The sequence below is a fragment of the Aquarana catesbeiana genome, linkage group LG06 (assembly GCF_042186555.1).
Source record: "Aquarana catesbeiana isolate 2022-GZ linkage group LG06, ASM4218655v1, whole genome shotgun sequence".
Classification (NCBI taxonomy): Eukaryota; Metazoa; Chordata; class Amphibia; order Anura; family Ranidae; genus Aquarana; species Aquarana catesbeiana.
In genome coordinates, this window is record NC_133329.1 from 86,708,035 (window position 1) to 86,733,047 (window position 25,013).

At 43.6% G+C, this 25,013-nt stretch overlaps 1 protein-coding gene across 3 annotated transcripts in view; it reads left to right on the forward strand.

The window, feature by feature from the left end:
* PRPSAP2 (phosphoribosyl pyrophosphate synthetase associated protein 2) overlaps positions 1–23,831 on the forward strand; it is a 114,053-nt gene extending 90,222 nt beyond the window's left edge. For all 3 annotated transcript variants that reach the window (XM_073636389.1, XM_073636391.1, XM_073636390.1), the window contains 3 exons: positions 20,849–20,919; positions 21,207–21,353; positions 23,430–23,831. In XM_073636389.1, coding sequence (XP_073492490.1) covers positions 20,849–20,919; positions 21,207–21,353; positions 23,430–23,588 — 377 coding nt within the window. In that variant the 3' untranslated portion in view covers positions 23,589–23,831. The remainder of the gene's footprint in view (positions 1–20,848; positions 20,920–21,206; positions 21,354–23,429) is intronic.
* The last annotated feature ends 1,182 nt before the right edge of the window (positions 23,832–25,013 follow it).

The window sequence follows — 25,013 nt, forward strand, 5'->3', positions numbered from 1 at the left end:
GAATGGGCAGACTGGTTACAGATGATAGAAAGGCGACAGTAACTCAAATAACCACTCGTTACACCCAAGGTATGCAGAATACCATCTCTGAACACACAACACATCCAACCTCGAAGCAGATCGGTTACCACTCCTGTTAGCTAAGAACAGGAAACTGAGGCTACAATTCGCACAGACTCACCGAATTTGAACAATAGAAGATTGGAAAAAACGTTGCCTGGTCTGATGAGTCTCAATTTCATCTGCGACATTTAGATGGTGGGGTCAGAATTTGGTGTAAACAACATGAAAGCATGAATCCATCCTGCCTTGTCACAGGTTCAGGCTGGTGGTGGTGTAATGGAGTGGAGGATATTTTCTTGGCACACTTTGGGCCCCTTAGTACCGATTGACCATCGATTAAACACCACGGCCTACCTGAGTATTGTTGCTGACCATGTCCATCCCTTTATGACTACAGTGTCCCCATCTTCTGATGGCTCCTTCCAGCAGGATAATGCTCCATGTCACAAAGCTCCAATCATCTCACCACTGGACAATGAGGTCCTGTACTCCAATGGCCTCCACAGTCACCAGATCTCATCCAATAGAGCACCTTTGGGATGTGGTGGAAGGGAAGATTCGCATCATGGATGTGCAGCCGACAAATCTGCAGCAACTGTGTGATGCTATCATGTCACTATGGACATAAATCTCTGAGGAATGTTTCCAACACCTTGTTGAATCTATGCCACCAAGAATGAAGGCAGTTCTGAAGGCAAAAGGGGGTCCAACCCGGTACTAGCAAGGTGTACCTAATAAAGTAGCCGGTGAGTGTACATGAAATGTGTTATTATTATTATTATTATTATTATTATTATTGGTACTTGTATAGCGCCGTCAATTTACGCAGGACTTCACATGTACATTGTACATTCACATCGGTCTCTACCCTCAAGGAGCTTACACTCTAAGGTCCCTAAACTCACAATCATATACTACGGCCAATTTAGACAGAAGCCAATCAACCTACCAGCATGTCTTAATTTCCATGTGTCCTGTGACACGGGTTGCTTATATGTCACCATACACTCACATGGCACTGCTGTCAGGCCACATGCACACAGCACGTTTTGCCGACTTTCCTAGACCCCTTTCCTCCTGGTAGCAGCTTATTGGCAGAAAAAAACCACCTGACGCTTGTAAACGCGTGTAACACATTTAGGTGCGTCAAGTGCTTGACCGATAATTCGTTTAATTGGCCAGAATAATAATTTATTCTGGCCATTGAAATAAATGCACTAAACACACGTAGGCATTTACATGCGTATAGCTTTTTTTTTTCTGTCAGAACTGCTCCTGGATGCACTGGCAGTGTTAAACTAAACGCCTACAGTGCCTTGACATTTTCCACATTTTGTCATGTTACAACCAAAAACGTAAATGTATTTTGTTGGTATTTTATATGATAGACCAAAACGTGGCACATAATTGTGAAGTGGAAGGAAAATGATAAATGATTTTCAAAAATGTTTTCAAATATCTGAAAAGTGTAGGGTGCATTTGTATTTGACCCCCTTTACTCTGATACCCCCCTAACTAAAATCTAGCGGAACCAATTGCCTTCAGAAGTCACCTAATTAGTAAATCGAGTCCACCTGTATGTAATTTAATCTCAGTATAAATACAGCTGTTCTGGGAAGCCCTCGGAGGTTTGTTAGAGAACCTTAGTGAAAAATCAGCATCATGAAGGCCAAGGAACACACCAAAAACAAATAGTCCATGTGATATAAAAATAAATGAATAAAACCAAAGGTGAATTTATCAAAAACAGAATATCCCAAAATGGTCCTTCAAAATTTAGGAGATGTAAAAGTCCTTCACTTAATCTCGAAAAGCAGGGCACATATTCATTCGAATCATCTGGAATACGAAGCATAAAATGCAAATACAAACTGTTTACCAGATCCGTTGGATCTCAAATGATAGAGATCAGAAGCGCTTGTGCATTAGCCTGCCGGCAGGTGAACTCCCAGTGATTGAAAGCAGAGAGGAATCCACCTGTTTATCCAGGAATCAGCAAGGACAAAACTAGGGAGGAGTACAAGAGGGCTTCATGGTGCAGTATGTTCCAGCAAATAAATACCTTCGTGAGTTCACCTCCTGGAAGGCTAATGCACAAGCGCTTCTGATCTCTATCATTTGAGATCCAACGGATCTGGTAAGCAGTTTGTATTTGCATTTTATGCTTCATATTCCAGATGATTCTAAATGAATTTGTGCCCTGCTTTTCGAGATTAAGTGAAGGACTTTTACATCTCCTAAATTTTGAAGGACCATTTTGGGATATTCTGTTTTTGATAAATTCACCTTTGGTTTTATTCATTTATTTTTTATATCACATGGACTATTTGTTTTTGATACACCACTCAATCTTTCATATTATCATGTTTTAGAGAATCTGTTCACAGCAACATTTATCATTATTTGTAGCGGTTTCTTTGCGTATCTTTTTTTTTTCTTAATATTGGTTTTAGGTTTTGGTATTTGACCTATAGAGGTGCAGCATTTAATCACGCTCTATTTAGTTATATCACTTGTGCACATATATATTTTTGTATATATTGATTGGTTAGCGCAAATATCCCCTTCTTTCAAGGAACACACCAGACAGGTCAAGGATTAAGTTGTGGAGAAGTTTAAAGCAGGGTTAGGTTATAAAAAAAAAAAATCCCAAGCTTTGAACATCTCACGGAGCTCTGTTCAATCCATCATCAAAAAATGGAAAGAGTATGACACAACTGCAAACCTAAGACATGGCCGTCCACCTAAACTGACAGGCCGGGCAAGGAGAGCATTAATCAGGGAAGCAGCCGCCCATGGTAACTCTGGAGGAGCTGCAGAGATCCACAGCTGAGTAGGGAGAATCTGTCCACAGGACAACTATTAGTTGTGTCCTCCACAAATCTGGCCTTTATAGAAGAGTGGCAAGAAGAAATCCATTGTTGAAAGAAAGTCATAAGAAGTCCCGTTTTCCTGTTTGTGAGAAGCCATGTGGGGGACACAGCAAACATGTGGAAGAAGGTGCTCTGGTCAGATGAGACCAAAATTTAACTTTTTGGTCTAAAAGCAAAACGCTATGTGTGGGGGAAAACTAACACTGCACATCACCCTGAACACACCATCCCCACTGGGAAACATGGTGGTAGCAGCATTGTGTTGTGGGGATGCTTTTTTTCAGCAGGGACAGGGAAGCTGGTCAAAGTTGATGGGAAGATGGATGGAGCTGAATACAGGACAATCTTAGAAGAAAACCTGTTAGAGTCTGCAAAAGATTTAAGACTGGGGCAAAGGTTCACCTTCCAGCAGGACAATGACCCTACACATACAGCCAGATCTACAATGGAATGGTTTAGATCAAAGAATAAGAATGTGTTAGAATGGCCCAGTCAAAGTCCAGACCTAAATCCAACTGAGAATCTGTGGCAAGACTTGGAAATTGCTGTTCACAGACGTTCTCCATCCAATCTGACAGAGCTTTAGTTATTTTGCAAATAAGAATGGGCAAAAATGTCACTCTCTAGATGTGCAAAGCTGGTAGAGACATCCCCAAAAAGACTTGCAGCTGTAATTGCAGTGAAAGGTGGTTCTACAACAGAGGTTTCAAACTGGCCCTCCAGCTGTTGCGAAACTACAAGTTCCATGAGGCATTACAAGGCTGACAGTTACAAGCATGACACCCACAGGCAGAGGCGCAATAAGAACTTGTAGTTTTGCAAAAGCTGGAGGGCCACCAGTTTGAGACCCCTGTTCTACAAAGTATTGACTCAGGGGGGCTGAATACAAATGCACGCCATACTTTTCACATATTTATTTATAAACAATTTTTAAAACCATTAATCATTTTCCTTCCACTTCACAATTATGGGCCACTTTGCATTGGTCTATCACATAAAATCTCAATGAAATACATTTACGTTTTTGGTTGTAACATGACAAAATGTGGAAAATTTCAAGGGGTATGAATACTTTTTCATGGCACTGTACATGGACATAACATGCAGGGGCATTTAGAGGCAAAAAAAAAAAAATATGCCTGACGCCCCTAAGAGCAGCTGAAAAAACGTGTGCATGAGGCCTCAGCGGTATTATTAAAATGGCCGGATGCCAGGTGGAATCACCCATGGGTTATAAGGTTATCTATACTGGCTTTTCTCCTATTGACAGGAAAGCAGGCCAGTAACAACTTGTTAAATATAGCGATTTCATGGACTTGCCCTCTCAGCCAGTCCAAAGAGAGAAATGTTATTTACAAGCTGAGCCATCAGCTTTTGATTCATTTGTACAGCATGATATGGGCTTGAAAGAGAAAGTGATGCGGTGGCTCCCTAGCCGCTGGTGACCTTCACACAGCGGGTTCCTCCACTAGCCAGGCCCCCCTGTGGTTACCGAGCTCTACTGCACTTACCGGTAGCCCAGGACCACAACCACGGCTTCTGGAGGGAGAGACACATGACAGCGAGGTATATCCATGCCTCGCTTTCACATGTAAACAATGAAACCGCAAGTGATGATAATTTCATCACTTCTGGTTTCAGAGTCACCATTTCCTGGCCAGTAGGAGACACATCTAACCAAGCAGATCTGTGCTCGGTTAGATGCTGTTGAGGGCTGGGGAGACATTCGGATCTATTAGACCTCTAATGGTTCCAAAAAAAGAGTACCCTTCACCTGTCCGATGCCATCACATAGAGCAGTGATGGTGAACCTTGGCACCCCAGATGTTTTGGAACTACGTTTCCCATGATGCTCATGCACTTTGCAATGTAATTGAGCATCATGGAAAATGTAGTTCCAAGATATCTGGGGTGCCAAGGTTCGCCATCACTGGCATAGAGCAGTGATCCCCAAACTGCGGCCCTTTGCATGCCTTTATCTGGCCCTTGGGGCAATATTCCTCCCGCTGATACAAGGCAGTATTCCTCAGACCGACAGTGGGGCATAATTCTTGCCACTGACACACCAATGACAGGTCACTATTCTTTTCCCTAATGCCATCACTGGGGCATTTTCTACTCACACTAGCCACAGTTCGGCCCCCCTGAATGTCTGAAGGACAATAAACTGGTCCTTTGTTTAGAGAGTTTGGAGACCCCCTGACATAGGGTTTTATTAAGCCCTTGTAATAGTAATTTTAAAAAATAAAATACAATTACAATAAAATGTATTTTGAAAAAATTTAATTTTTTTGAAGAAAAAAAAAGGTTGCTGTAACCCACGTTGTCTCACACACGACACATGCAAAACATAAACGCAAGCGCCCCTGAACTCATTCAATGTTATCCTATGTGTCCATGTACACAGTCTCGTTTTTTGGCGTTTTTAGGCAGTTGTGTTTAACCTCGTTTTTCCAGAAGCAAAAAAATGGGTTCAGACGCAAAAGTTTTCCACGTTTCAGAAGCTAAACGCCGGTACCGCGTTTAGCTGCGTTTGCGTTTATAAGCGTTTTTAAAGGAACCCTATTTTTTGGACCAGAAAACACAGAAATATCTCGGGGCCACTTAGTGCTAGGAACCCCAAATTTAGTATGCAAATACAGTGGAACTAGCCCTACAACATATCCAAATGTGGGGCTCCTAGCACCAAGTGACCCCGAGATATGGGGCCCCAAATTTGGGTCGCAAAATGTCAAGCACTTTTCTGCAGCAGAGAATAACATTTTGCGACCCAAATTTGGGGCCCCGTATCTCAGGGCCACTTGGTGCTAAGAACCCCAAATATGTTATATACCGTATATACTCGAGTATAAGTCGTTCCGAGTATAAGTCGAGGCCCTAATTTACCACAAAAAAATGGGAAAAACTTATTGACCCGAGTATAAGACGAGGGTGAGAAATGCACAGCTACTGTAAGTGGAAAAGAGGGTCAACAATGCCCATTTGCATGCCTCACTGTGCCCATTTGCATGCCTCACTGTGCCCATTTGCAGCCATAGGTCCCCTGAACTTCAAACTCGGTAGTTAAGTGTTCCTAGATGCCCCCTAGCTGCAGCCAAAATTTGGGGTCTCTGAACCCAAAGTGTCCTGAAATGACATTGCTGCAGATGGACACAGTTGACCGACTTTGGGGCCATGTATCTCGGGGCCACTTAGTGCTAGGAACCCCAAATTTGGTGTGCATACCCAGTGGAACTATCACCATAAAATATCTAAAGCTGGGATTTCTAGCACCAAGTGGCCCCGAGATACAGGGCCCCAAAAATCGGTTCAGAAAATGTCAAGCAGTTTTCTGCAGCAGAGAATGACATTTTCCGAACCGATTTTGGGGCCACTTGGTACTAGGAACCCCAGCTTTGAATATGTTATGGTACCAGGACCACTGTGTTTGCACACCAAATTTGGGGCTCCTAACACCAAGTGGCCCTGAGATACGGGGCCCCAAAGTCGGTTCAGAAAATGTCAAGCACTTTTCTGCAGCAGAGAATGACATTTTCCGAACTGATTTTTGGGCCCCGTATCTTGGGGCCACTTGGTGCTAGGAACCCCAGCTTTGGATATGTTGTGGTACCAGTTCCCCTGGGTTTGCACACCAAACTTGGGGTTCCTAGCACCAAGTGGCCCTGAAATACGGGGCCCCAAAATCGGTTCGGAAAATGAAATTTTTTGCTGCAGAAAAGTGCTTGACTCGAGTATAAGTCGAGGGGGGTACTTTCAGCACAAAAAAATGTGCTGAAAAACTCGACTTATACTCAAGTATATACAGTATGTTGTAGTGCTAGTTCGACTCTGTTTGCATGCCAAATTTTGGGTTCCTAGCTCCAAGAGACCCTGAGATATTGGGCCCCAAAGTTGGGTCGCAAAATGTCATTCTCTGCTCTGCAGACGATTCTAGACGCAAACGCGGCATGCAAATGTGGCAAAACGGGCTTTTTTAAACGCCGGTTTCAGCTTTTAAAAACATGTGTTCAGCAGAGTTTGCACCGGCGTCTCGTGTGCATGAAGCCTAAAGTGATGAGCTGTAAAAGCTTTTAAAGCGTCGCCTATGAAGTGTAATTTTTGCTCTTAGGGATAGCTATACTTTAATGTCAACAAAAAAATATCTTTCATGGCATCACATTTGTTTGATGGGATTTATTTTAAGCTCCGCTAGAAGCTTCTTGCTTTCAGCGCTCACCCAAGTTCTACAGAGTCACATTTTGCTAGAAGTCGATGTTTGGCTTCGTTCTGCCATGATGTAGTACTTGTTTGCTGTTCCGATGTGCTGATTTCCTTTCTCATCGGTCCAGTCTTTGTGTGGACACCTTTGCATTGTGTGCCCAACTGCCCCTCCAATCAGGAAGCGGGGTAGGTGGTGAGCGCAAGCTACAGGGCTCTCCTTATCTACGAGTACCGGCGCCCTGACCTGCTATAATCTGGTGTTTCACACTGTAATCCGCCAAAGTCTGGCACTGACACCTCCTTTGGGGATAATAATTAAAGAAAACAAACAGTTGGCAGAATTCAGTGTTATCTGTAGAAGGGAAAGCTGTTTCTGCGGCGGAGAGATTCTCACGCTGAACTGTCAGCTGGATGGTTGTGGGAACGGTTGTGATGCTACAAGAAAGTGAATTTTTTTTTTTTTTTCTTTTTTAGAAGTAATGGAAAAATACACTTTTACTATATACAGTTGTGCTCATAAGTTTACATACCCTGGCAGAATTTATGATTTCTTGGCCATTTTTCAGGGAATATGAACGATAACACAAAAACTTTTCTTTCACTCATGGTTAGTGTTTGGCTGAAATCATTTATTATCAGTCAACTGTGTTTACTCTCTTTAAATCATAATGGCAACAGAAACGACCCTGATCTAAAGTTTACATAACCCAGTTCTTAATACCATGTATTGCCCCCTTTAACATCAATGACAGTCTTTTGTGGTATTTGTGGATGAGGCTCTTTGTCTTCTCAGATGGTAAAGCTGCCCATTCCTCGAGGCTGCTCTGTGCAAAAGCAGTGCACAGAGCAGGTAAGTATAACATGTTTGTTATTTTATTAAAAAAATAAAGCTTTAGAACCACTTTAAATGCAAAAAGGTCCGTGTTGCGTTTCTATACAGGTTCTGGGGCTGCAAATTATAAAGAACTCCAGTCTAGATTTCCTGTGGATCAACACTCGTTTTCACTCAGTGGTAGTCTTTGTAAATCTCCTTCGGTGTCTGTGGACCCATCCAGTGCTGACTCGCCTTCGTTTTGCCCTCTGGAAAGCTTTCAGCTTGGTATATTTCCTGGCAGAGATGTAGCTGGATCGTCTCGCTGGCAGCGACCTACGCGGTTTACTCACGCTGCTGGCATCTGTCTCCAGTGGATTAACCCCGTCACTTGGGGTCAGTTTGTAAGACTGGGAACCGACGTTGTGGTTTTATTAAAGAAACATTAGTTATATTTCTGGAGGTTGCTTACTTTTTTCCTCCTTCTGACTGAGTCCTTTCTTCCTTCTGACAGCCGCGCACGGAACGCAGCCCACGCTCCCAGCATACACCATAAAAAATGGGTTTTATCCAGAAACTTACTGACCTATCAGGATTTTCCTAATCGCTGTGCGTTGCTCAATTTCAAATGTGTGATTGGATGGGCTGATGAAATGCACAAAGTTTTCCAGCTCTTTGTTTTTAGAATAGTGGGTGGAGCCATGCAGATAATTCCTATATGTCCCTGGGACCAACTTATATCCAGAACTCTTGGCTCCCCACCCACTGTCCTCAAATGTGCAATAATCCTCTTACTTGGGGAATCTGTGATGGATTGAGATATGTAAATGCCTTTTGTACATAAATAACTGCAAACTAATCATAGAAGCCAAAGTTTATACCATTAAAGCTGAACTCCGACAATTACACAAAAACTACCCTCTGCAGTTGGCCCCTGCAAGGGTTAAAGCCCGACACCTCAGCTTCAGTGCTTGAAGTTCCAGTCTGTGCATGGTCCCTCCGCATCATCACATGCAAAACAGAGACGTTTATACTGTATTGTACGCCAATGGGGCTGATATGTGATCAGAGCCAGTCGCAGGAATAAGAGAAGTACTTACACCTTATTCATGCACCCCTAACACTCATTTAACTCTTGCATGGGGGGTGGGGGAGGGGGGGTTGCACCCACTGCGAGCGCAAATATTTTTTTAAATTGGAGTTGGGCTTTAAAGTTTAATCAAAGCGGAGTTCCACCGACATATTAAAAAAAATTCTAAAGGCATCTGTTAAGATGATCTTAATGCACTGCTGCAATACTATTCTTACTAATAGCGCCGCTATATTTGTTATTATTTTTTTTAAACTTATTTACCTGTCTTGCGCGGTTCCATCTTGCTTATGGGCATACGAAGCCCACAAGCATAAACTTCCAGGTTTCTGTGCTGCTGAATAACCAGCATGCACCGCCCACTCATTTAGCAGCGCAGGAAACTTCTCAGGTTGCCATCACAACGGGCGGCGGTGGCGGAAGTGCCAGCCCCGTTGTGATGGCAATGATATTAAGCCCATCAAATACTGGGATTCTAGCCCTCTGCGCTGCCCAGTGACTCCTGGGAAATGATTAACGCACATCTCCCAGGAGCACTAGAGAACACAGGCGCCGAGGGAAGTGACGTCAGGCGCCGTGGAGAGGAAGGGGGCAGATTACAAGACACATAGCAACAGCCCTGAACAAGTATGTAAAAAAAAAAAAAAAAATGTTTGAATGTTTTTTTCTGATGTTTTTTCCAGTTAATCAATATAAAGTTAATTTTGTGGGTGGAACCACCGCTTTACGTCAAGGGGTGAAGGATAAGATGTAATATCTTATTCCTCGCTCCAGATAGTTTCAGCACCCGCCTGTTCTGCTCTCTGAAAACTGTGGGCAGTGCCTTGCCATCCTTATGTACAGTAGAGGACAGTTGGACATGCATTGTACTTAATGATGTCAGTGTGCGACTGCCAGACTGGAGCGACTTCGTGAAGAGGCTTTGGGAACCCTGTAGGAGCGAGAAATAAAGTGTTACATCTTATTTCTCTTCTGCTAAAGTTAATGAGCATTTACCCTTGCAGAGAAGGGAGCCCCCCCCCCCCATATCCTCAGCTAGTGATCTGGCCAGTGACACACCTCCTGTATTAGAGTTGCCCCCACTCTGGATAAAGGAGCACAGAAGGCACACTTAGACAGCAGACATGTCAGCATGGGGGGAAGGGAGTGTTTAAATATATTAGCAGATTTAGATATATTAACAATTTAAATCCAAACCCCAGCTAATACTTTATAATCATTTACAGCAAACACTTTTTTGCTCTTTTTGGATAAAGTTTTTGCCTAAATAAAAGCTGACTATTATTGTAAGCAGGGGGCCAGTGGTAAATGGTTTATATCATCCCTGTAAGTTTATACATCTGCAATAGAGCTTGTTCTTTTGAAAAACGGGCTTACTGGCTAGATCCCCAGATGAAAATAGAAGAAAGAAAGCCTAAAAAAAAAAAGAAACAAACGCAGCCATCACATCTAAGAATTGGTAAGCTCTAATTAAATAAACGTTTGCTTTTTGGATTAATACTGCTTTAGGGCCCAACTTGGCGCTATATTCTCCTCTCCCTCCTTGGGGCCTTAGGTGGTAGTATGTTATGCCATTTTTATTCTTCTCTTTTTCTGACATGACATAATGTGCAGGGTCCTTTTCTTCTTGATGGAAACAGGGGCGCTCGCTGCACCAATAGATTGTGAGGACAGGGTGTCATGCCTGGGGATGGGATGAGGGTGGGGAGCACAACAGTCTTTCCTCTTATGAGTTGAGCTGATTATAGCCGTATTTGTGCGCTTGGGACCTTGAAGAAAGGGACATACCCCCGAAGCTTATCCTGAAAAGTTGTATGTTAGTGCAAATAAAAAAATTATCACGGACAGTACTCTGGATGTCATTTAGGCTAGAAATCTTAGGACATCTTGTGGCAAGGTAGTGGTACTGCAGGGGACAGCTTTTTAAATGGTAAACTTAAAGGGTTACTAAACCCTCTGTTATTTAAAAAAAAAAAGAAATATATATCATACCTACCTCCACTGTGCAGTTAGTTTTGCACAGAGTGGCCCCCATCCTCGTCTTCCGGGGTCCCCCACTGGCGCTCACGACTCCTCCCCGCACCGGTAAACCACCTAGGAGAAGCGCTCTCCTTTGGGGTTCCCGTGCGGGCGCGCTCCCGAGTCCAGCATTCGCGTCCATAGACACAGAATGCCGGACTTGGCCACGCCCCCCGGTGCCCGCATCATTGGATTCGATTGACAGCAGCGGTAGCCAATGGCTGCGCTGCTATCAATCTATCCAATCAAGAGCCGAGACAGCGGGCAGAGAGGGTGAGCGCGTCTCCGGCGTCGAAATTACGGGGCTCAGGTGAGTAAGACAAGGTGGTTGGTCAGTGACAGAAGTTCTTTCACCTTAATGTTTTGTTTTTTTAAATAACAAACATGTCATACTTACCTGCTCTATGCAAGGGTTTTGCACAGAGCAGCCTCAATCCTCTTTTTTTTGGGGGGGGGTCCTGGCGACGCTCCTCCTCTTCTTTGGGTGCCCCATGGGGGCACTCGTGCGAGCGCGCGCGCTTCTGAGTTCTGCTGCTGCGTCCTTTGACACAGACAGCAGGACTCAGCCTCGGCTCCCGTATCACTGGATTTGATTGACAGCAACGGGAGCCAATGGCTCCTGCTGCTATCAATCTATCCAATGAAGACCCAATACAGCGGCTGGAGCTGCTGAGCTCATCTTCGATGTTGGAACGATCGGGTTTAGGTAAGAAAAAAAGGGGGCTCTGGGGGGCTGCAGCACAGAAGGTTTTTCACCCTAATGCATAGAATGCATTAAGGTGAAAAACCTAGAGACTTTACATCTTTAATTTTATTGAGGACAGAAAGCATACTGTAACAACCACAGGCCCATACAAGGCAAATGATACAAAGATCAGAAGTAAACCAAGTAGGACAGCTTAAAAAAAAAAATCTAAGAGAACATTAAAAAAAAAAAAAAAATGGGGCTTTCGGGTGATCATTAAAAGAGAAGTTTAGGATTTTTTTTTTTTATTTTATGGAAGGCATACTTTATCTAGGTAGATACAGCATCTGGACCCCCGCTGGCTTTAAGACTGAGAACCGAGCGATTGAACACCGCTGATCTCTCAGTTCTCAGCAGGGTGGATAAAAATCGATGATTTTCTTTCTTTTTTTTTTTTTAATATTAAAAAATCAGCTTTTTTTTTTTTTTTTTTTTTTTTTTTTTTTTTTTTTATTATTATTTAAATCTGATTTTTTTTTTTTTTTTTTTTATGACATTTATTTTAATAAAATGCTTTTGGAGTAAAAATCTATCTAAAGATAGTTTTTCTATTTAAGATACATTAATAATTTAGTTTATTCAGCATGAAATGGAGCTTAGTTATGTAGCATGAGGCTGTATATTCTGCAAAATGTACATTTTTGGTAAACTCATTCAATGAATCCAAGCTCTGCAAGCTGAGATAACATGCACTGCATTGATCGGTTCTGATATCGCTGCTAACCTCACAGCTTATTATTCTAAAATAGGAATCCTTCATTTTGTTTGCAAATAATAAAGATTCTAACTACCAGCAAGAACAAGTCTTTACATTTAAAGAGCACCTGTAATTCCAGATCCATCATGGCAGCGCCTGTTAGTGGGCATCCACTCACCTGCTGCTGCCACGTCCCTCACCTTGTTTTGTCACTGCCGCATCACCAGCATTAAAGTGAATGGGACTGTCGGTGAGTCAGCAGCGGGTCAGAGGAGGAGCTGCTGCGGGACAGAGATGACAGTTGCTCTTTAAAAATGATGATTTAAATCGAGTTGATTTAAATCAAGCCTTATAACTAGTGATTTAAATCGTCATTTAAATCGATTTGATTTAAATCAAATCCACCCTGGTTCTCAGTGCTCTGTGAGGAGAGAACTGATGACGGTCAATCTCCGGCTCTCTGCTCTGTCCCTCCCCTCGCTCACTGGAGCGTTGGGCTGTAGAGGAGGCGGGAGTGGCTGGCTCAGGCTCTCAGTGTTTTGCTAAGAGGCTGACGCAGGTGCCAGTCCAGGCTCCTGGGTGTATCCTGACCATATTGTCGTGATCTGTCCGCAGGCTGGACCGGCTGTGTGACATCAGCTGACAGCCAGGTTCAGCCAGCTGTCAGCTGAAAACCAGTCACAGGAATGCAGAACGAACTGCACTCCTGTGATCCATAGGAGAAGTCATGCCAAACGAGCTTTGGCTGTATTCTTTAGTATATTCCTTAATATGTAAAACTTGTAAAAAGATTAGGATTTCCTTCTGATCAGCCTGGTTTCTAGGGAATTCTCCAAACCACACATGGCATTGTCACTATTCCTCACATTTTTTCCTTGTAACACATATTTACTAAGCAATGTAGAATTGAAGCTTTTTGGCTGATTTGGGAAAACTAGACCACATATGGAGCCCTTGACATGGTTTTCTGATCTGGTCTCCCAATGCAGTGGTATCCCGGAGCCCAACGGATCGTTTGTCTGTGGCAATAAAATTGGCTGTATTTATTGGCGTATAACGCTCACTCATTAACCGTGAAAATCGGGTGCAAATAGCGTCTTAAATTTTAGCTACCTCGGAGGGGACAGGAAAGGGAGCGGGATGAGCGCCGTCAGATCCCTGTCCCCTCTAGGCTGCAGATGGGCATTGATCAGGCTGCACTGATGGCAATGGTGAGGCTGCTGCACTGATGGCAATGATGAGGCTGCTGCATTGATGGCAGTGGTGAGGCTGCTGCACTGATGGCAGTGGTGAGGCTGCTGCACTGATGGCAGTGGTGAGGCTGCTGCACTGATGGTAATGGTGAGGCTGCTGCATTGATGGCAATGGTGAGGCTGCTGCACTGATGGCAATGGTGAGGCTGCTGCACTGATGGCAATGGTGAGGCTGCTGCATTGATGGCAATGGTGAGGCTGCTGCATTGATGGCAATGGTGAGGTTGCATTGATGTGGACTGATGAGGCTGCATTAATGGTGAGGCTGCCTTTATGGCAATGGTGAGGCTGCAGATGGCACTGACCCTTATTTTGCTTCAAAGTTCCTTATTTAAAATTTAAGTTTTTTTTTCCTGAAATCTCCCTCTTAAAATGAATGTGCGTGTTATATGCCGATAAATATGGTAATCATTGCATTAGCCAGCCAGAAGCAGTAACCTAACCAGAATGGCACTTGTTGGCACAAATCTGACTGATTAAGCCTATAATACTCATAACAGATTGGAAAGATTTGGCTCCAAATGAGGATTAATGTCTGCATGTTACTTGGCTTTCCTTCTTCTTCTCTGCTTATATTAAATGGCGAGGCCTCATGTTTGGGAGGGGGGTTTGTCGGGGCGGACATACCTTTTGTAGAGATGGATTACATTGTGACTTAACTCTCGTGCAGCGATTGCTTTGCGGTCGCTGCAATTTTCTCAGGGGAGAACGCTTACCGGAGTGAAAATGCAATTAGGTGTAATGGAGACCCAAGTCTGAATACCGAAGCACTTGAAGGACCGTTTTTGAAGCGCATAATTGTTTTATATGTTCATTTGCTTTATAGCTGACTTGTGCCGGCGGGACGCGGCATCCACTAAGCTGCAGGGCATATGTTGTCCTAACTATCATTATTTTATTACTCAACACAATGGGGGTTATGCTGTAACTGAATTGAGCATAGCAAATGGTAATCATCGAACGCTTTCACAGATTGCCCGAACACGTCATCTGTTTTTCCTGACAAGCTCTTCCATCGCACAGCCAAAGGTACCTGAGATAGCCATATTGGCCCCCTGAAAGTAATTTCATAGACGTGCCCCCCACTCACCCCCCGCCCATATTACTGTATCGCAATTCTCTATGCCCGATTTTGTTTTATCCAGAGTTCTGGGATTTTCTACATGGAACGATGCAGTCTTTGGTCTGCATTCCAAGAAAACACAAAGTACACTGTATGGCCAAAAGTTTTCCGAGATCCAACTATACAGAGCAGCATATCTCACCAGATGCTGCCCGGCTAAGTTTGACAAAATCCGGCACGTTTGGTTAGAATCGGACAGCGCAAACGCAACGCAATAGGTTCTGGATCCCCTCGAATGTTTACTTCAGCTAACAGTCTTGTAGCGGTGAAGACCTAATTTTGCTTTTATCTGAAGGTTCTCCTAGTTGAGTTATCCTCAACCTCAGCATCTATTCCTGTAGGAGTCACCTGAAGGACAGGTTCCATTCTCCTTCCCCTTACCTCTCTATTTTGACGACACTAGCAGTTTAATTTATAGTGGTTTATATAGAAAAGTTTTAATTCTATAGGATTGTTATAATGTTTATTATCTCAGCCGGGGTATGCCCAGAGGCTGTATTATGTAACCCACGAAAACTCAATAAAAAGTATTTAAAAAAAAAAGTGTTCTGAGATCCAAACGTGGTCATTAATATGGAGTTGGCTTTAACAGCCCCCCACTCCTCTGGGAAGGTTTTTCCATGAAATTTTGCAGTGCGTCTGTGGGAAATTTGTGACCAATCGTTCAAAAAGCGCATTTGTGAGGTCAGGTACTGATGTTGGATGAGAAGACTTGGCTCGTATTCAGATTTTTGGTTCATCACAGAGGTATTCAGTAGGGCTGAGGTCAGGGCACAAAGTTCCTCCACACCAAACTCCTCAAACCATGTCTTTATGGAGCTGGCTTTGTACACAGGAGTACAGTCCTGCTGGAACAGAAAAGGGTTAGCATAAGGTTGGAAGAGCACAATTGTCCAAAATGTCTTTGTATGCTGTAACATTAACAGTACTCCTCACTGGAATTACCTGAACTCCATAATTTGGAGGGGTGTTCATATACACTATATTGTCAAACTTTAATGGCATCCCAGTCTTAGTCTGTAGGGTTCAATATTGAGTTGGCCCACCCTTTGCAGCTATAAAAGCTTCAACTCTTCTGGGAAGGCAGTCCACAAGGTTTAGGAGTGTGTCTATGATAATGTTTGACCATTCTTCCAGAAGCGCATTTGTGAGGTCAAGCACTGACAAGACGGCCTGGCTCGCAGTCTCCGCTCTAATTCATTGAAAAAAGGTGTTCTATCAGGTTGAGGTCAGTATTCTGTGCAGGCCAGTCAAGTTCCTCCATCCCAAACGTGCTCATCCATGTCTTTATGAACCTTGCTTTGTGCTATCGTGCGCAGTAATGTTTGAACAGGAAGGGGCCATCCCCAGACTGTTCCCACAAAGCTGGGAGCATGAAATTGTCCAAAATGTCTTGGTATGCTGACGCCTTAAGAGTTCTTTTAACTGAAACTAAGGGGCCAAGCCCAACCCCTGAAAAACAACCTCATGTCATAATCCCCTCCTCCGCCAAATGGTTTGGACCAGTGCACAAAGCAAGGTCCATAAAGACATGAATGAGCGCCTTTGGGGTGGAGAAACTTGACCAGCCTTGTGCATTACCATAAATGCCATACTGTAGCTCTGATTAAGTGGGCTTTGCCCTTGAAATGCGTAAGCTGTGCCTCCTGCCGGTGGGCATCACTGGAGCAATTGGTCTTGGATTGTGTTCACTGGTTCTATTGATGTGCCTGTATTCATTTACTCTTATGAGTATATTGGAATTTTTGGAATTGGAAGCCTTGTGGGCAGCCTGTATGCAGACCATGTCCAGGCTCATTTAAAGCTGGCTGCCAACTTTTGCTGACTAGGTGCCCCGTTGTGGTTCTACTCAGTATTACACACTTTTGGTCCTCTTGTGCCTCCTTTTGGTCACGCTGAAACCGGACACCTGACACTACTCTGAGACTTTTTCTGTATTCTCTCTACTGACAAATGTTAAACCAGGGGTTTTCAGAATACTAGCAGTTAGTTTTTTCCCCTGAAGAAGCCCCCACAGGGCAAAACATGTTGCGAGAGTTTACCTTTGTACTGCTGCGGAAGTAAGGACAACAGGACCATATGAATATGGAATGTTTTGAATAATGCAATCCAATAAATTGTGAACTTTTATGAATGAAGTTTATTATTGTCTTCTTCAAGCGCCTTTAAGGTCCCAATTAGTTCCCTCCTATATTGTTTTATGTTAATGCACAAGGCTAGTGTAGCCTCTTTTTTTTTTTTTTTTTGTTACCTTTCTTTCATCTTCATTACAATCGCAGTGTTCCTGATCTCCTGAAACCTCTTTGTAGAGACTTCCTGTCTTCATGCACTCTAGCTATGGTTACATGACATATCTCAGGATGGGTTTTCTGATTGTAGCAGTGGACCATGTCTACATAAAGTGTTTTGAAACAGCCACTTGTAGTCCTTACTGGAAGCCAGGGTGACAATGTATGAGCACAACTGGAAGATGTCAAAATCCAGGGGGACAATATAGGAGCATATTTTGGGAGACAGGAACAGAGTATGGCCAACCTTATAGCAGTAAGTGTCTGAACAAGGAACTTGATAGCAGGATCACCAGGCATTATATATATATATATATATATATATATATATATATATATATATATATATATATATATTCTGCAGATTTAAACAGGTTGAAGACTTTATTAAAGAAGAAAACTCTTTTGGCCCTACTTCTCCTGTGTGTCACAGGAATGCACTTCTTTCTGCATCCCTGTGACCCGTATTCAGCTGGCAGCAGGCTAAAGTCCACTGTTGGCTGATATCACTCATCCAGTCCGAGCTCTATAGAGATCCCAACTTTACTGTCAGGATCCACCCAGGTGCCTGGATCAGCAGCCTGAGAGCCTGAACAAGCTGCTCTTGCCGCCTCCACAGCCCAGCGCTCCAGTGAGTGCTGGAGGGGCAGAGCAGAGAGCCGCTGACTGTCAGCGGCTCTCTGCTCAGTGAAGACAGAGAACTGAGCGATCAGTTCTCAGTCTAGAGGGTGGCGGGGGACAGATACAACCCCGGACCGATACTGCATCCACCTAGGTGAATATAAGGCTCCATGCGCACTGGAGCTCAAAAAAGCTTTTTCTGGACGCCAGATTGCTGGCAGAAAACGCTGGTTGAAAAACACGATTTTAACAGCGTTTTGTACTAGCGTTTGAGCGTTTTTTTTAGCGTTTATGGGCGTTTTTAATAAAAATAAACAGAGCACACTCCAAAAATCCCACAATGCATTCCAAACTCCCACAATGCATTGAAAAATAGAACGATATTTAACACGCGTTTATGAGCGTTTATCGGCGTTTGGCATTTTTTGTGGTCAGAAAAATGGCACTTTGAACGCGATTTTATGGCGTTCAGAGAACAGCCCATATGTTTGTTTTGTTTAAATCCCGCACTTCCCTTTTAAATTAAATTAACATGATTAATCTTATATTATAGTAATGGATTATGGTGTAGGGTTGTTTTTCAGGGGTTGGGCTTGACCCCTTAGTTCCAGTGAAGGGAACTCTTAAGGTGTCAGCATAACAAGACAAGACATTAGACAGCCTTCCTGTTCCAACATGACTGCCCACCAGTGCACAAAGCAAGGTCCATAAAGACATGGATGAGCGAGTTTGGGGTGGAGGAACTTGACTGGCCTGTACAGAGTCCTGACCTCAACCCGATAGAACACCTTTGGGATGAATTAGAGCATAGACTGCGAGCCAGCCCTTCTCGTCCAACATCAGTGCCTGACCTCACAAATGCGCTTCCGGAAGAATGGTCAAACATTCCCATAGACAACACACTCCTAAACCTTGTGGACAGCCTTCCCAGAAGAGTTGAAGCTGTTATAGCTGCAAAGGGTGGGCCAACTCATTCTTAAACCCTACAGACTAAGACTGGGATGCCATTAAAGTTCATATGTGTGTAAAGGCAGGCGTCCCAATACTTTTGGTAATATAGTGTATTTGAATGTTTATCAGCACAGATGTGTGTGTCCTCCAAACACTTAGGAGCCCCAACAATAGACATGCAGGGTTGGTGATATAAAGATGGGTGCTCTTTAAGCATTCCGCAGTCTGTCCTGCCAGCACTGCATGCCGGAGCTCTTCATGTTCTGTATAATATATCATCTATGTTGGCGTGTCTCCACTGACAGCATATTGTCTCTTTCCTGAGATATGTGTAATGCTCGGTAACATTCTGCAGCCTGCCATGACACCTCTCACATCCGTAAATGCTCCGCAGACCAAAGCCTAATATTTACACAGCAGGGTGCAGCCCTGGAATAATATCACTCATTTAACGGGAAGGTCTGGAACATTGGGCTGTCTGTTCTTGACATTTGTACACTTGAACCATTAACACATTTTATGTCTGTTCATAATCATTTCGGAAACATCCCAGAGTGAATTTTGTATGATCTAGAGCAGGGGTGCCCAACCTTCTGAGGAGCGAGGGCCACTTTATCGACTTGGTAACCGGTCACGGGCCACAATGAGCGTAAAGGTGGCAGGTCTGTGTCCACTCTGCATATGTAGAGCAGACACGGGTGCAACCCGCTCTACCCTAAGGGCCCTCCGATCCGCCCAGACAGAAGGGGACAGATCCCCATCTGTTTTTTTGTTTTCTTTTTAAGGAGATTGGATTGCAGATAGGCGGGTGTAAATGTGTAAATGGTGAGTCCGTTTGAAAAACAGACAGGCGGACCCGATCGGACCGATCATGTGAAAGGGGTCTAAAGCTGCTTTCACACTGATGCACAGCGGTTTACCTGATCCTCAACTGACCTCAATCTTCACTTCTTCCTCAGGATTCCTGCAGCTGGCTGGTACTGCCCATGGGTACTGCTGGTGGGTACTGTTTACTGGTACTGCTGGCAGGTACTGTTTACTGGTACTGCTGACTGGTACTGCTGGCTAGTACTGCTGGCGGGTACAGGTACTGCTGGCTGGTACTGGTACTACTGGTTTATACTGCTGGCTGGTACTGATGATTGGTACGGATGGTGGGTACGGGTACTACTGGCGGGTACTGGTACTGCTGGCGGGTACTGGTATTGCTGGCGGGTACTGGTACTGCTGACTGGTACTGCTGGTTGGTACTGGTACTGCTGGTTGGTACTGACACTGGTGGCTGGTACTTATACTGGTGGCTGGTACTGATACTGGTGGCTGCTGTCCCAGATCGCGGGTTCCTGTGTCCCGACCCGCCATCCCCGATTATAATTGTGACAGAAGCATACAGCTGCAGTAGAGAGCAGAGCCGATGCTTCCTGTCACAGGCGGAGTACATTTGAAATCACTCCGCCTGTGAAGAAGCCGGTGCTATACAGGAAGCATCAGCTCTGCTTCCTCTAGCGGCGGCTCCGTTCTTCGCACTAATGCTCGGAGATGGCGGGTCGGGAACCCGTGATCTGGGCTTTCCCGACCCGCCATCTTGCCGACCCGAGCAAGACTTGGAGGGCTAGAGAAAAAGCGAAGAGAAGAATAAAAGATATGCCATAAGGACCAATCCGCTTGTAAGAATAAAAGCGTTGGATTTCGTGGTTTTTTTTTTTTTGGTAGGATTAAACCACCAAATGTTTGTATGCGTCTCACTGGTAGGGAGATCTCAGGGGTTTAGTTCCCAGGTGGGATTGGCAGGAGGGAGCCCAAGTCAACCTGTTGGGTTATTAATTTTATATATATACAAGATTCCTGAGAATTCAACAGGAGAGAAAATTTAAAGGTAACGCCTACAACAAAAAGGTAGGCTAGATCAGAGCTAGAGATTTTTGGAAGGGGAAGTGAGGGAATCTCTCCGATGGGGTCACACCTGTACACTGTGGCCCAACCTGTGGCCTGTGTGCCATATGTGGCCCGTTGGTAAGTGTTGTGGGGCTCATGGACCCCAGCAGTCTATAGTTAGATGATCTCGGGGATCGGAGTTAAATTTAACAGTTTGTGTTTTTTTTTTTTTTTCTTAGTGATGTTCCCTAAAGAAAAGCCCCCTATAACAGTTGTCGGTGATGTCGGTGGAAGGATAGCTATTATTGTGGTGAGTACAGAAGGTAAATTACCATGGGGAGGGTGTGCAGAAAATTGCCATTGCATAACTCCTTCCAAAAGCCAACTCACTGTTTGCGTCGGTGCTGAGGGCTCTTGAGAGGAGTACTGAGGCCCCCGGGGCCTGTGATGTTTTCAGGAAGCTATGTACAGCACTCTGCTGGCTCCTCCTACCAACTATGATCCACCTCACATTGGTGACTTTTTTCACAACAAAATGTCCCATCTCTTGGCTGGGGTTTTTCTTTTTGTGACGCGTGTTTCTTGTTGTTCCCGCAGGATGACATCATAGATGATGTAGACAGTTTTGTCGCTGCTGCCGAAACACTTAAAGAACGAGGGGCCTACAAAATCTTTGTCATGGCCACACATGGTCTCCTGTCCTCCGATGCTCCACGGTTAATAGAAGAATCTGCTATAGACGAGGTGAGGACATATTTCTACACTTTTCCAACATCACATCCTAAAAAATTGATCAAACATATATTATTTCTACAGATATAAGGCCTTGTAACAAAAACATACTATAAATATATATATAAATAAATAAATAAATATATATATATATATATATATATATATATATATATATATATATAATCTATCTAGTTAGATATATATATATATATAGAGAGAGAGAGAGAGATCTATATATAGATCTACATATATATAGAGAGAGAGATCTATATATAGATCTACATATAGAGAGAGAGAAGAAAAAAAAAATCTAAATGGCTTTGTACACTGTGGAGTTGATTTACTAAAACTGGAGAGTGCAAAATCTGGTGGATCTGTGCATGGCAGCCAATCAGCTTCAGCTTGTTCAATTAGGCATTGACAAAAAAAATCCTGGAAGCTGATTGGTTTCTACGCACAGTGCACCAGATTTTGCACTCTCCAGTTTAAGTAAATCAACCCCCCTTTCCCACTTGTGCTTGCCTCTTTCCTTTTTAAAGATACTCCTGTCTCTCCATGCAGGTCTTTGGGCAGTGCTCTTACTAGATAGATATACGATCACCGGCCACTTTATTAGGTACACCTTGCTAGTACCAGGTTGGACCCCCTTCAGAACTGCCTTCATTCTTCCTGGCATAGATTCAACAAGATGTTGGAAACATTCCTCAGAGATTTTGGTCCATAGTGACGTGATGGCATCACAAAGTTGCTGCAGATTTGTTGGCTGCACATCCATGATGCGAATCTCCCATTCCACCACATCCCAAAGGTTCTCTATTGGATGAGATCTGGTGACTGGAGGTCATTGTAGTACAGGGACCTCATTGTCATGTTCAAGAAACCAGTGGTGAGATGATTGGAGCTTTGTGACATGGAGCATTATCCTGCTGGAAGGAGCCATCAGAAGATGGGTACACTGTGGTCATAAAGGGATGGACATGGTCAGCAACAATACTCAGGTGGTTTAAACGATGCTCAGTTGGTACTAAGGGGCCCAAAGTGTGCCAAGAAAATATCCCCCCACACCATTACACCACCACCAGCCTGAACCTGTGATACAAGGCAGGATGGATCCATGATTTCATGTTTACGCCAAATTCTGACCCCACCATCTGAATGTCGCAGCTGAAATCGAGACTCCTCAGACGAGGCAACCTCTTTCCAATCCTCCAAAACAAACTGCACAGTGGAGGTAAGTATGACATGTTTGTTATTTTGAAAAAAAAAAAAAAAACGAACCTATACAACCACTTTAAATACTCAGACCAGCCCGTCTGGCACCAACAACCAAGCCACATTCAAAGTCACCTAAATCCCCTTTCTTCTCCATTCTGATTCTCGGTTTGAACTTCAGCAAGTCTTCTTCACCTCATCTAGATGCCAGAATGCATTGAGTTGCTGCCATGTGATTGGCTGATTAGCAATATGTGTTACCAAGCAATTGAACAGGTGTACCTAATAAAGTGGCCGGTGAGTGTATAAACCAGCACTATATAAATACTTGTAATAAATAGATAAAATAAAACACTCTCTCAGATCCGTTATTAGCAAGGTTATGGAATGATGTGTGACATACAAGTGTCCTTTAGATGGGAGTCCTACCTGTCTGTATTTGAAATTTATGAATGAGACAATGATAGTGGGTGTTTAAAATGTGAAAACTACTTTATTTTTATTTTTTTCGTTTATAATTAAATTTTTATTTATTAGAATTCAGCTTAACAGTCAACTAAGGACAAAGACGTGTCCATATATAACATTTACATAATATTAAAAATTCTATATACACGTCAAAATATTCTATTCAAAGAGAAGAAGAAAAATAAAAACATAAAATCACTTCAGATATGACTTGTAGGTATACTGAAAGAATAATACAAAGTCGGTAATCTATAAAAAGTCAGTGTTACATTTTCATTCATAACTCAAGGCAACCAATCAGAATTCATGGTTCAGCCATTGGTAAGATCTATTGGTTTCTGGGGCTTACAGGCTTCTTTAGCCCTTCTCTTCATCATGGTGTGACTTCTTCTTCTCTTCTCCCAGGTCATCGTCAGCAACACGATCCCCCACGAGGTCCAGAAACTGCAGTGCCCCAAGATCAAGACGGTGGACATCAGCATGATCCTCGCTGAAGCCATCCGACGGATCCACAACGGAGAATCCATGTCGTACCTTTTCAGAAATATAGGAGTGGATGATTAACCCTCTCCCCTCCTCTTTGTCTATATAAATATAGATCTATTTTTTAGGAATATACCAAGGGCCAAAACTGGAAGTGTACAGTGTACCTGTGCCGTTACAAGAGCTTACCTTAATATTTCAACCAAGCCGCGTTTTTCAGGCTGACCTGTCTACCTGTAGATTCACCAGTCAATCGAGATTTTTTATTTTGTTTGTTTTTTTGGCTTGTCTTATTTTTTGCTACTCCTTTTTTTTTTTTTTTTTGTGAACAAAATGTCACACTCAAAGTACATTTGTTCTATGCATCAGAGGTGTCAGAAGCAGCGTTACTAGTTGGGAGAGCTGGTTCGGATGTGTAGCACAGAGTAGACTTGTGTTAGGATGGATTTGTGATACTGCCTTGTACGGCCTGCCTATGTCCATTCAGTTAAAAATCTCTGCTTGAACTATAGGGAGCATCACAGTGTCTACAATGACTCCTGTCATGATGGAGGACCAGAGACCTAAGCACTGATGGATGGGTAAAGCTGTGCCATTGCACAGTAGAAGCCATCTCAGTGCAGGTTTCCTTCTCTGTGTAGCTGTCAGTGTCTCCTGGATAACCAAGAAAAGTAGCTGCTAATAAGGTAAAAGCCTACCAAAACCTTTTATAATCACTAGATGGAGGGATCAGGGGTTAGCACCTCTGTAGGCTTTATTGCTTTCTGTGTCCATATTTGGGAGATATCCCCTAACTTCCTATTATGCTGCCACCTGGGAAAGGAAGTGAAATGAACACAGACAGACAGGATGGGAGTTGAAGAACAATTCCAGGCATGGGTATTTTATACACTGACATGTTGGTCCAGCTTTGACCAATATAACTATGTATATACTAGGGCTGGGCGAATTTCTAAAAAAAAAAATCAGCGATTTTCTTAAAAAAAAAACGCGATTCACGATTCGAATCAAGTATTTTTTTTTTTTTTTGGACACCGCGCCAGTCCTGAGGAGCTGCATGCAGGAGTTTTTAGTCGAGGCTTCGGCCTAGTCCGCGGCGTCCGGCCTTGCCGACTAGGCCGAAGCCGCGGCCTCACCTAAAAACTCCTGCCCGCAGCTCCTCAGGACCAGCGCAGTGAAAAAAAAAATCGATTTGCTTAAATTTTGAATCGATTTGACCTCTCAACTCGATTCAAGATTTAAATCGATTTTTTTTCCCCAGCCCTAGTATATACCATACCCGGCCAATGCCCCTGGAAGCTGGAAATCTCTGTAGTAGACACCGCTGCTTTAGTGATCTCCACTTGCTTCCAGGATCCCACGCCGAGCAGCTAACCTTCTGCCCTACTGAACACAAGAGGTCAGCCACTTGGCACGGGCACCATTCAGAGAATGCTTTTGTGTTTTCTGAATGAATGCAAAGCCTTCTATGATTGGACAAGGTGCAGAGCAGGATGCCACCACCTC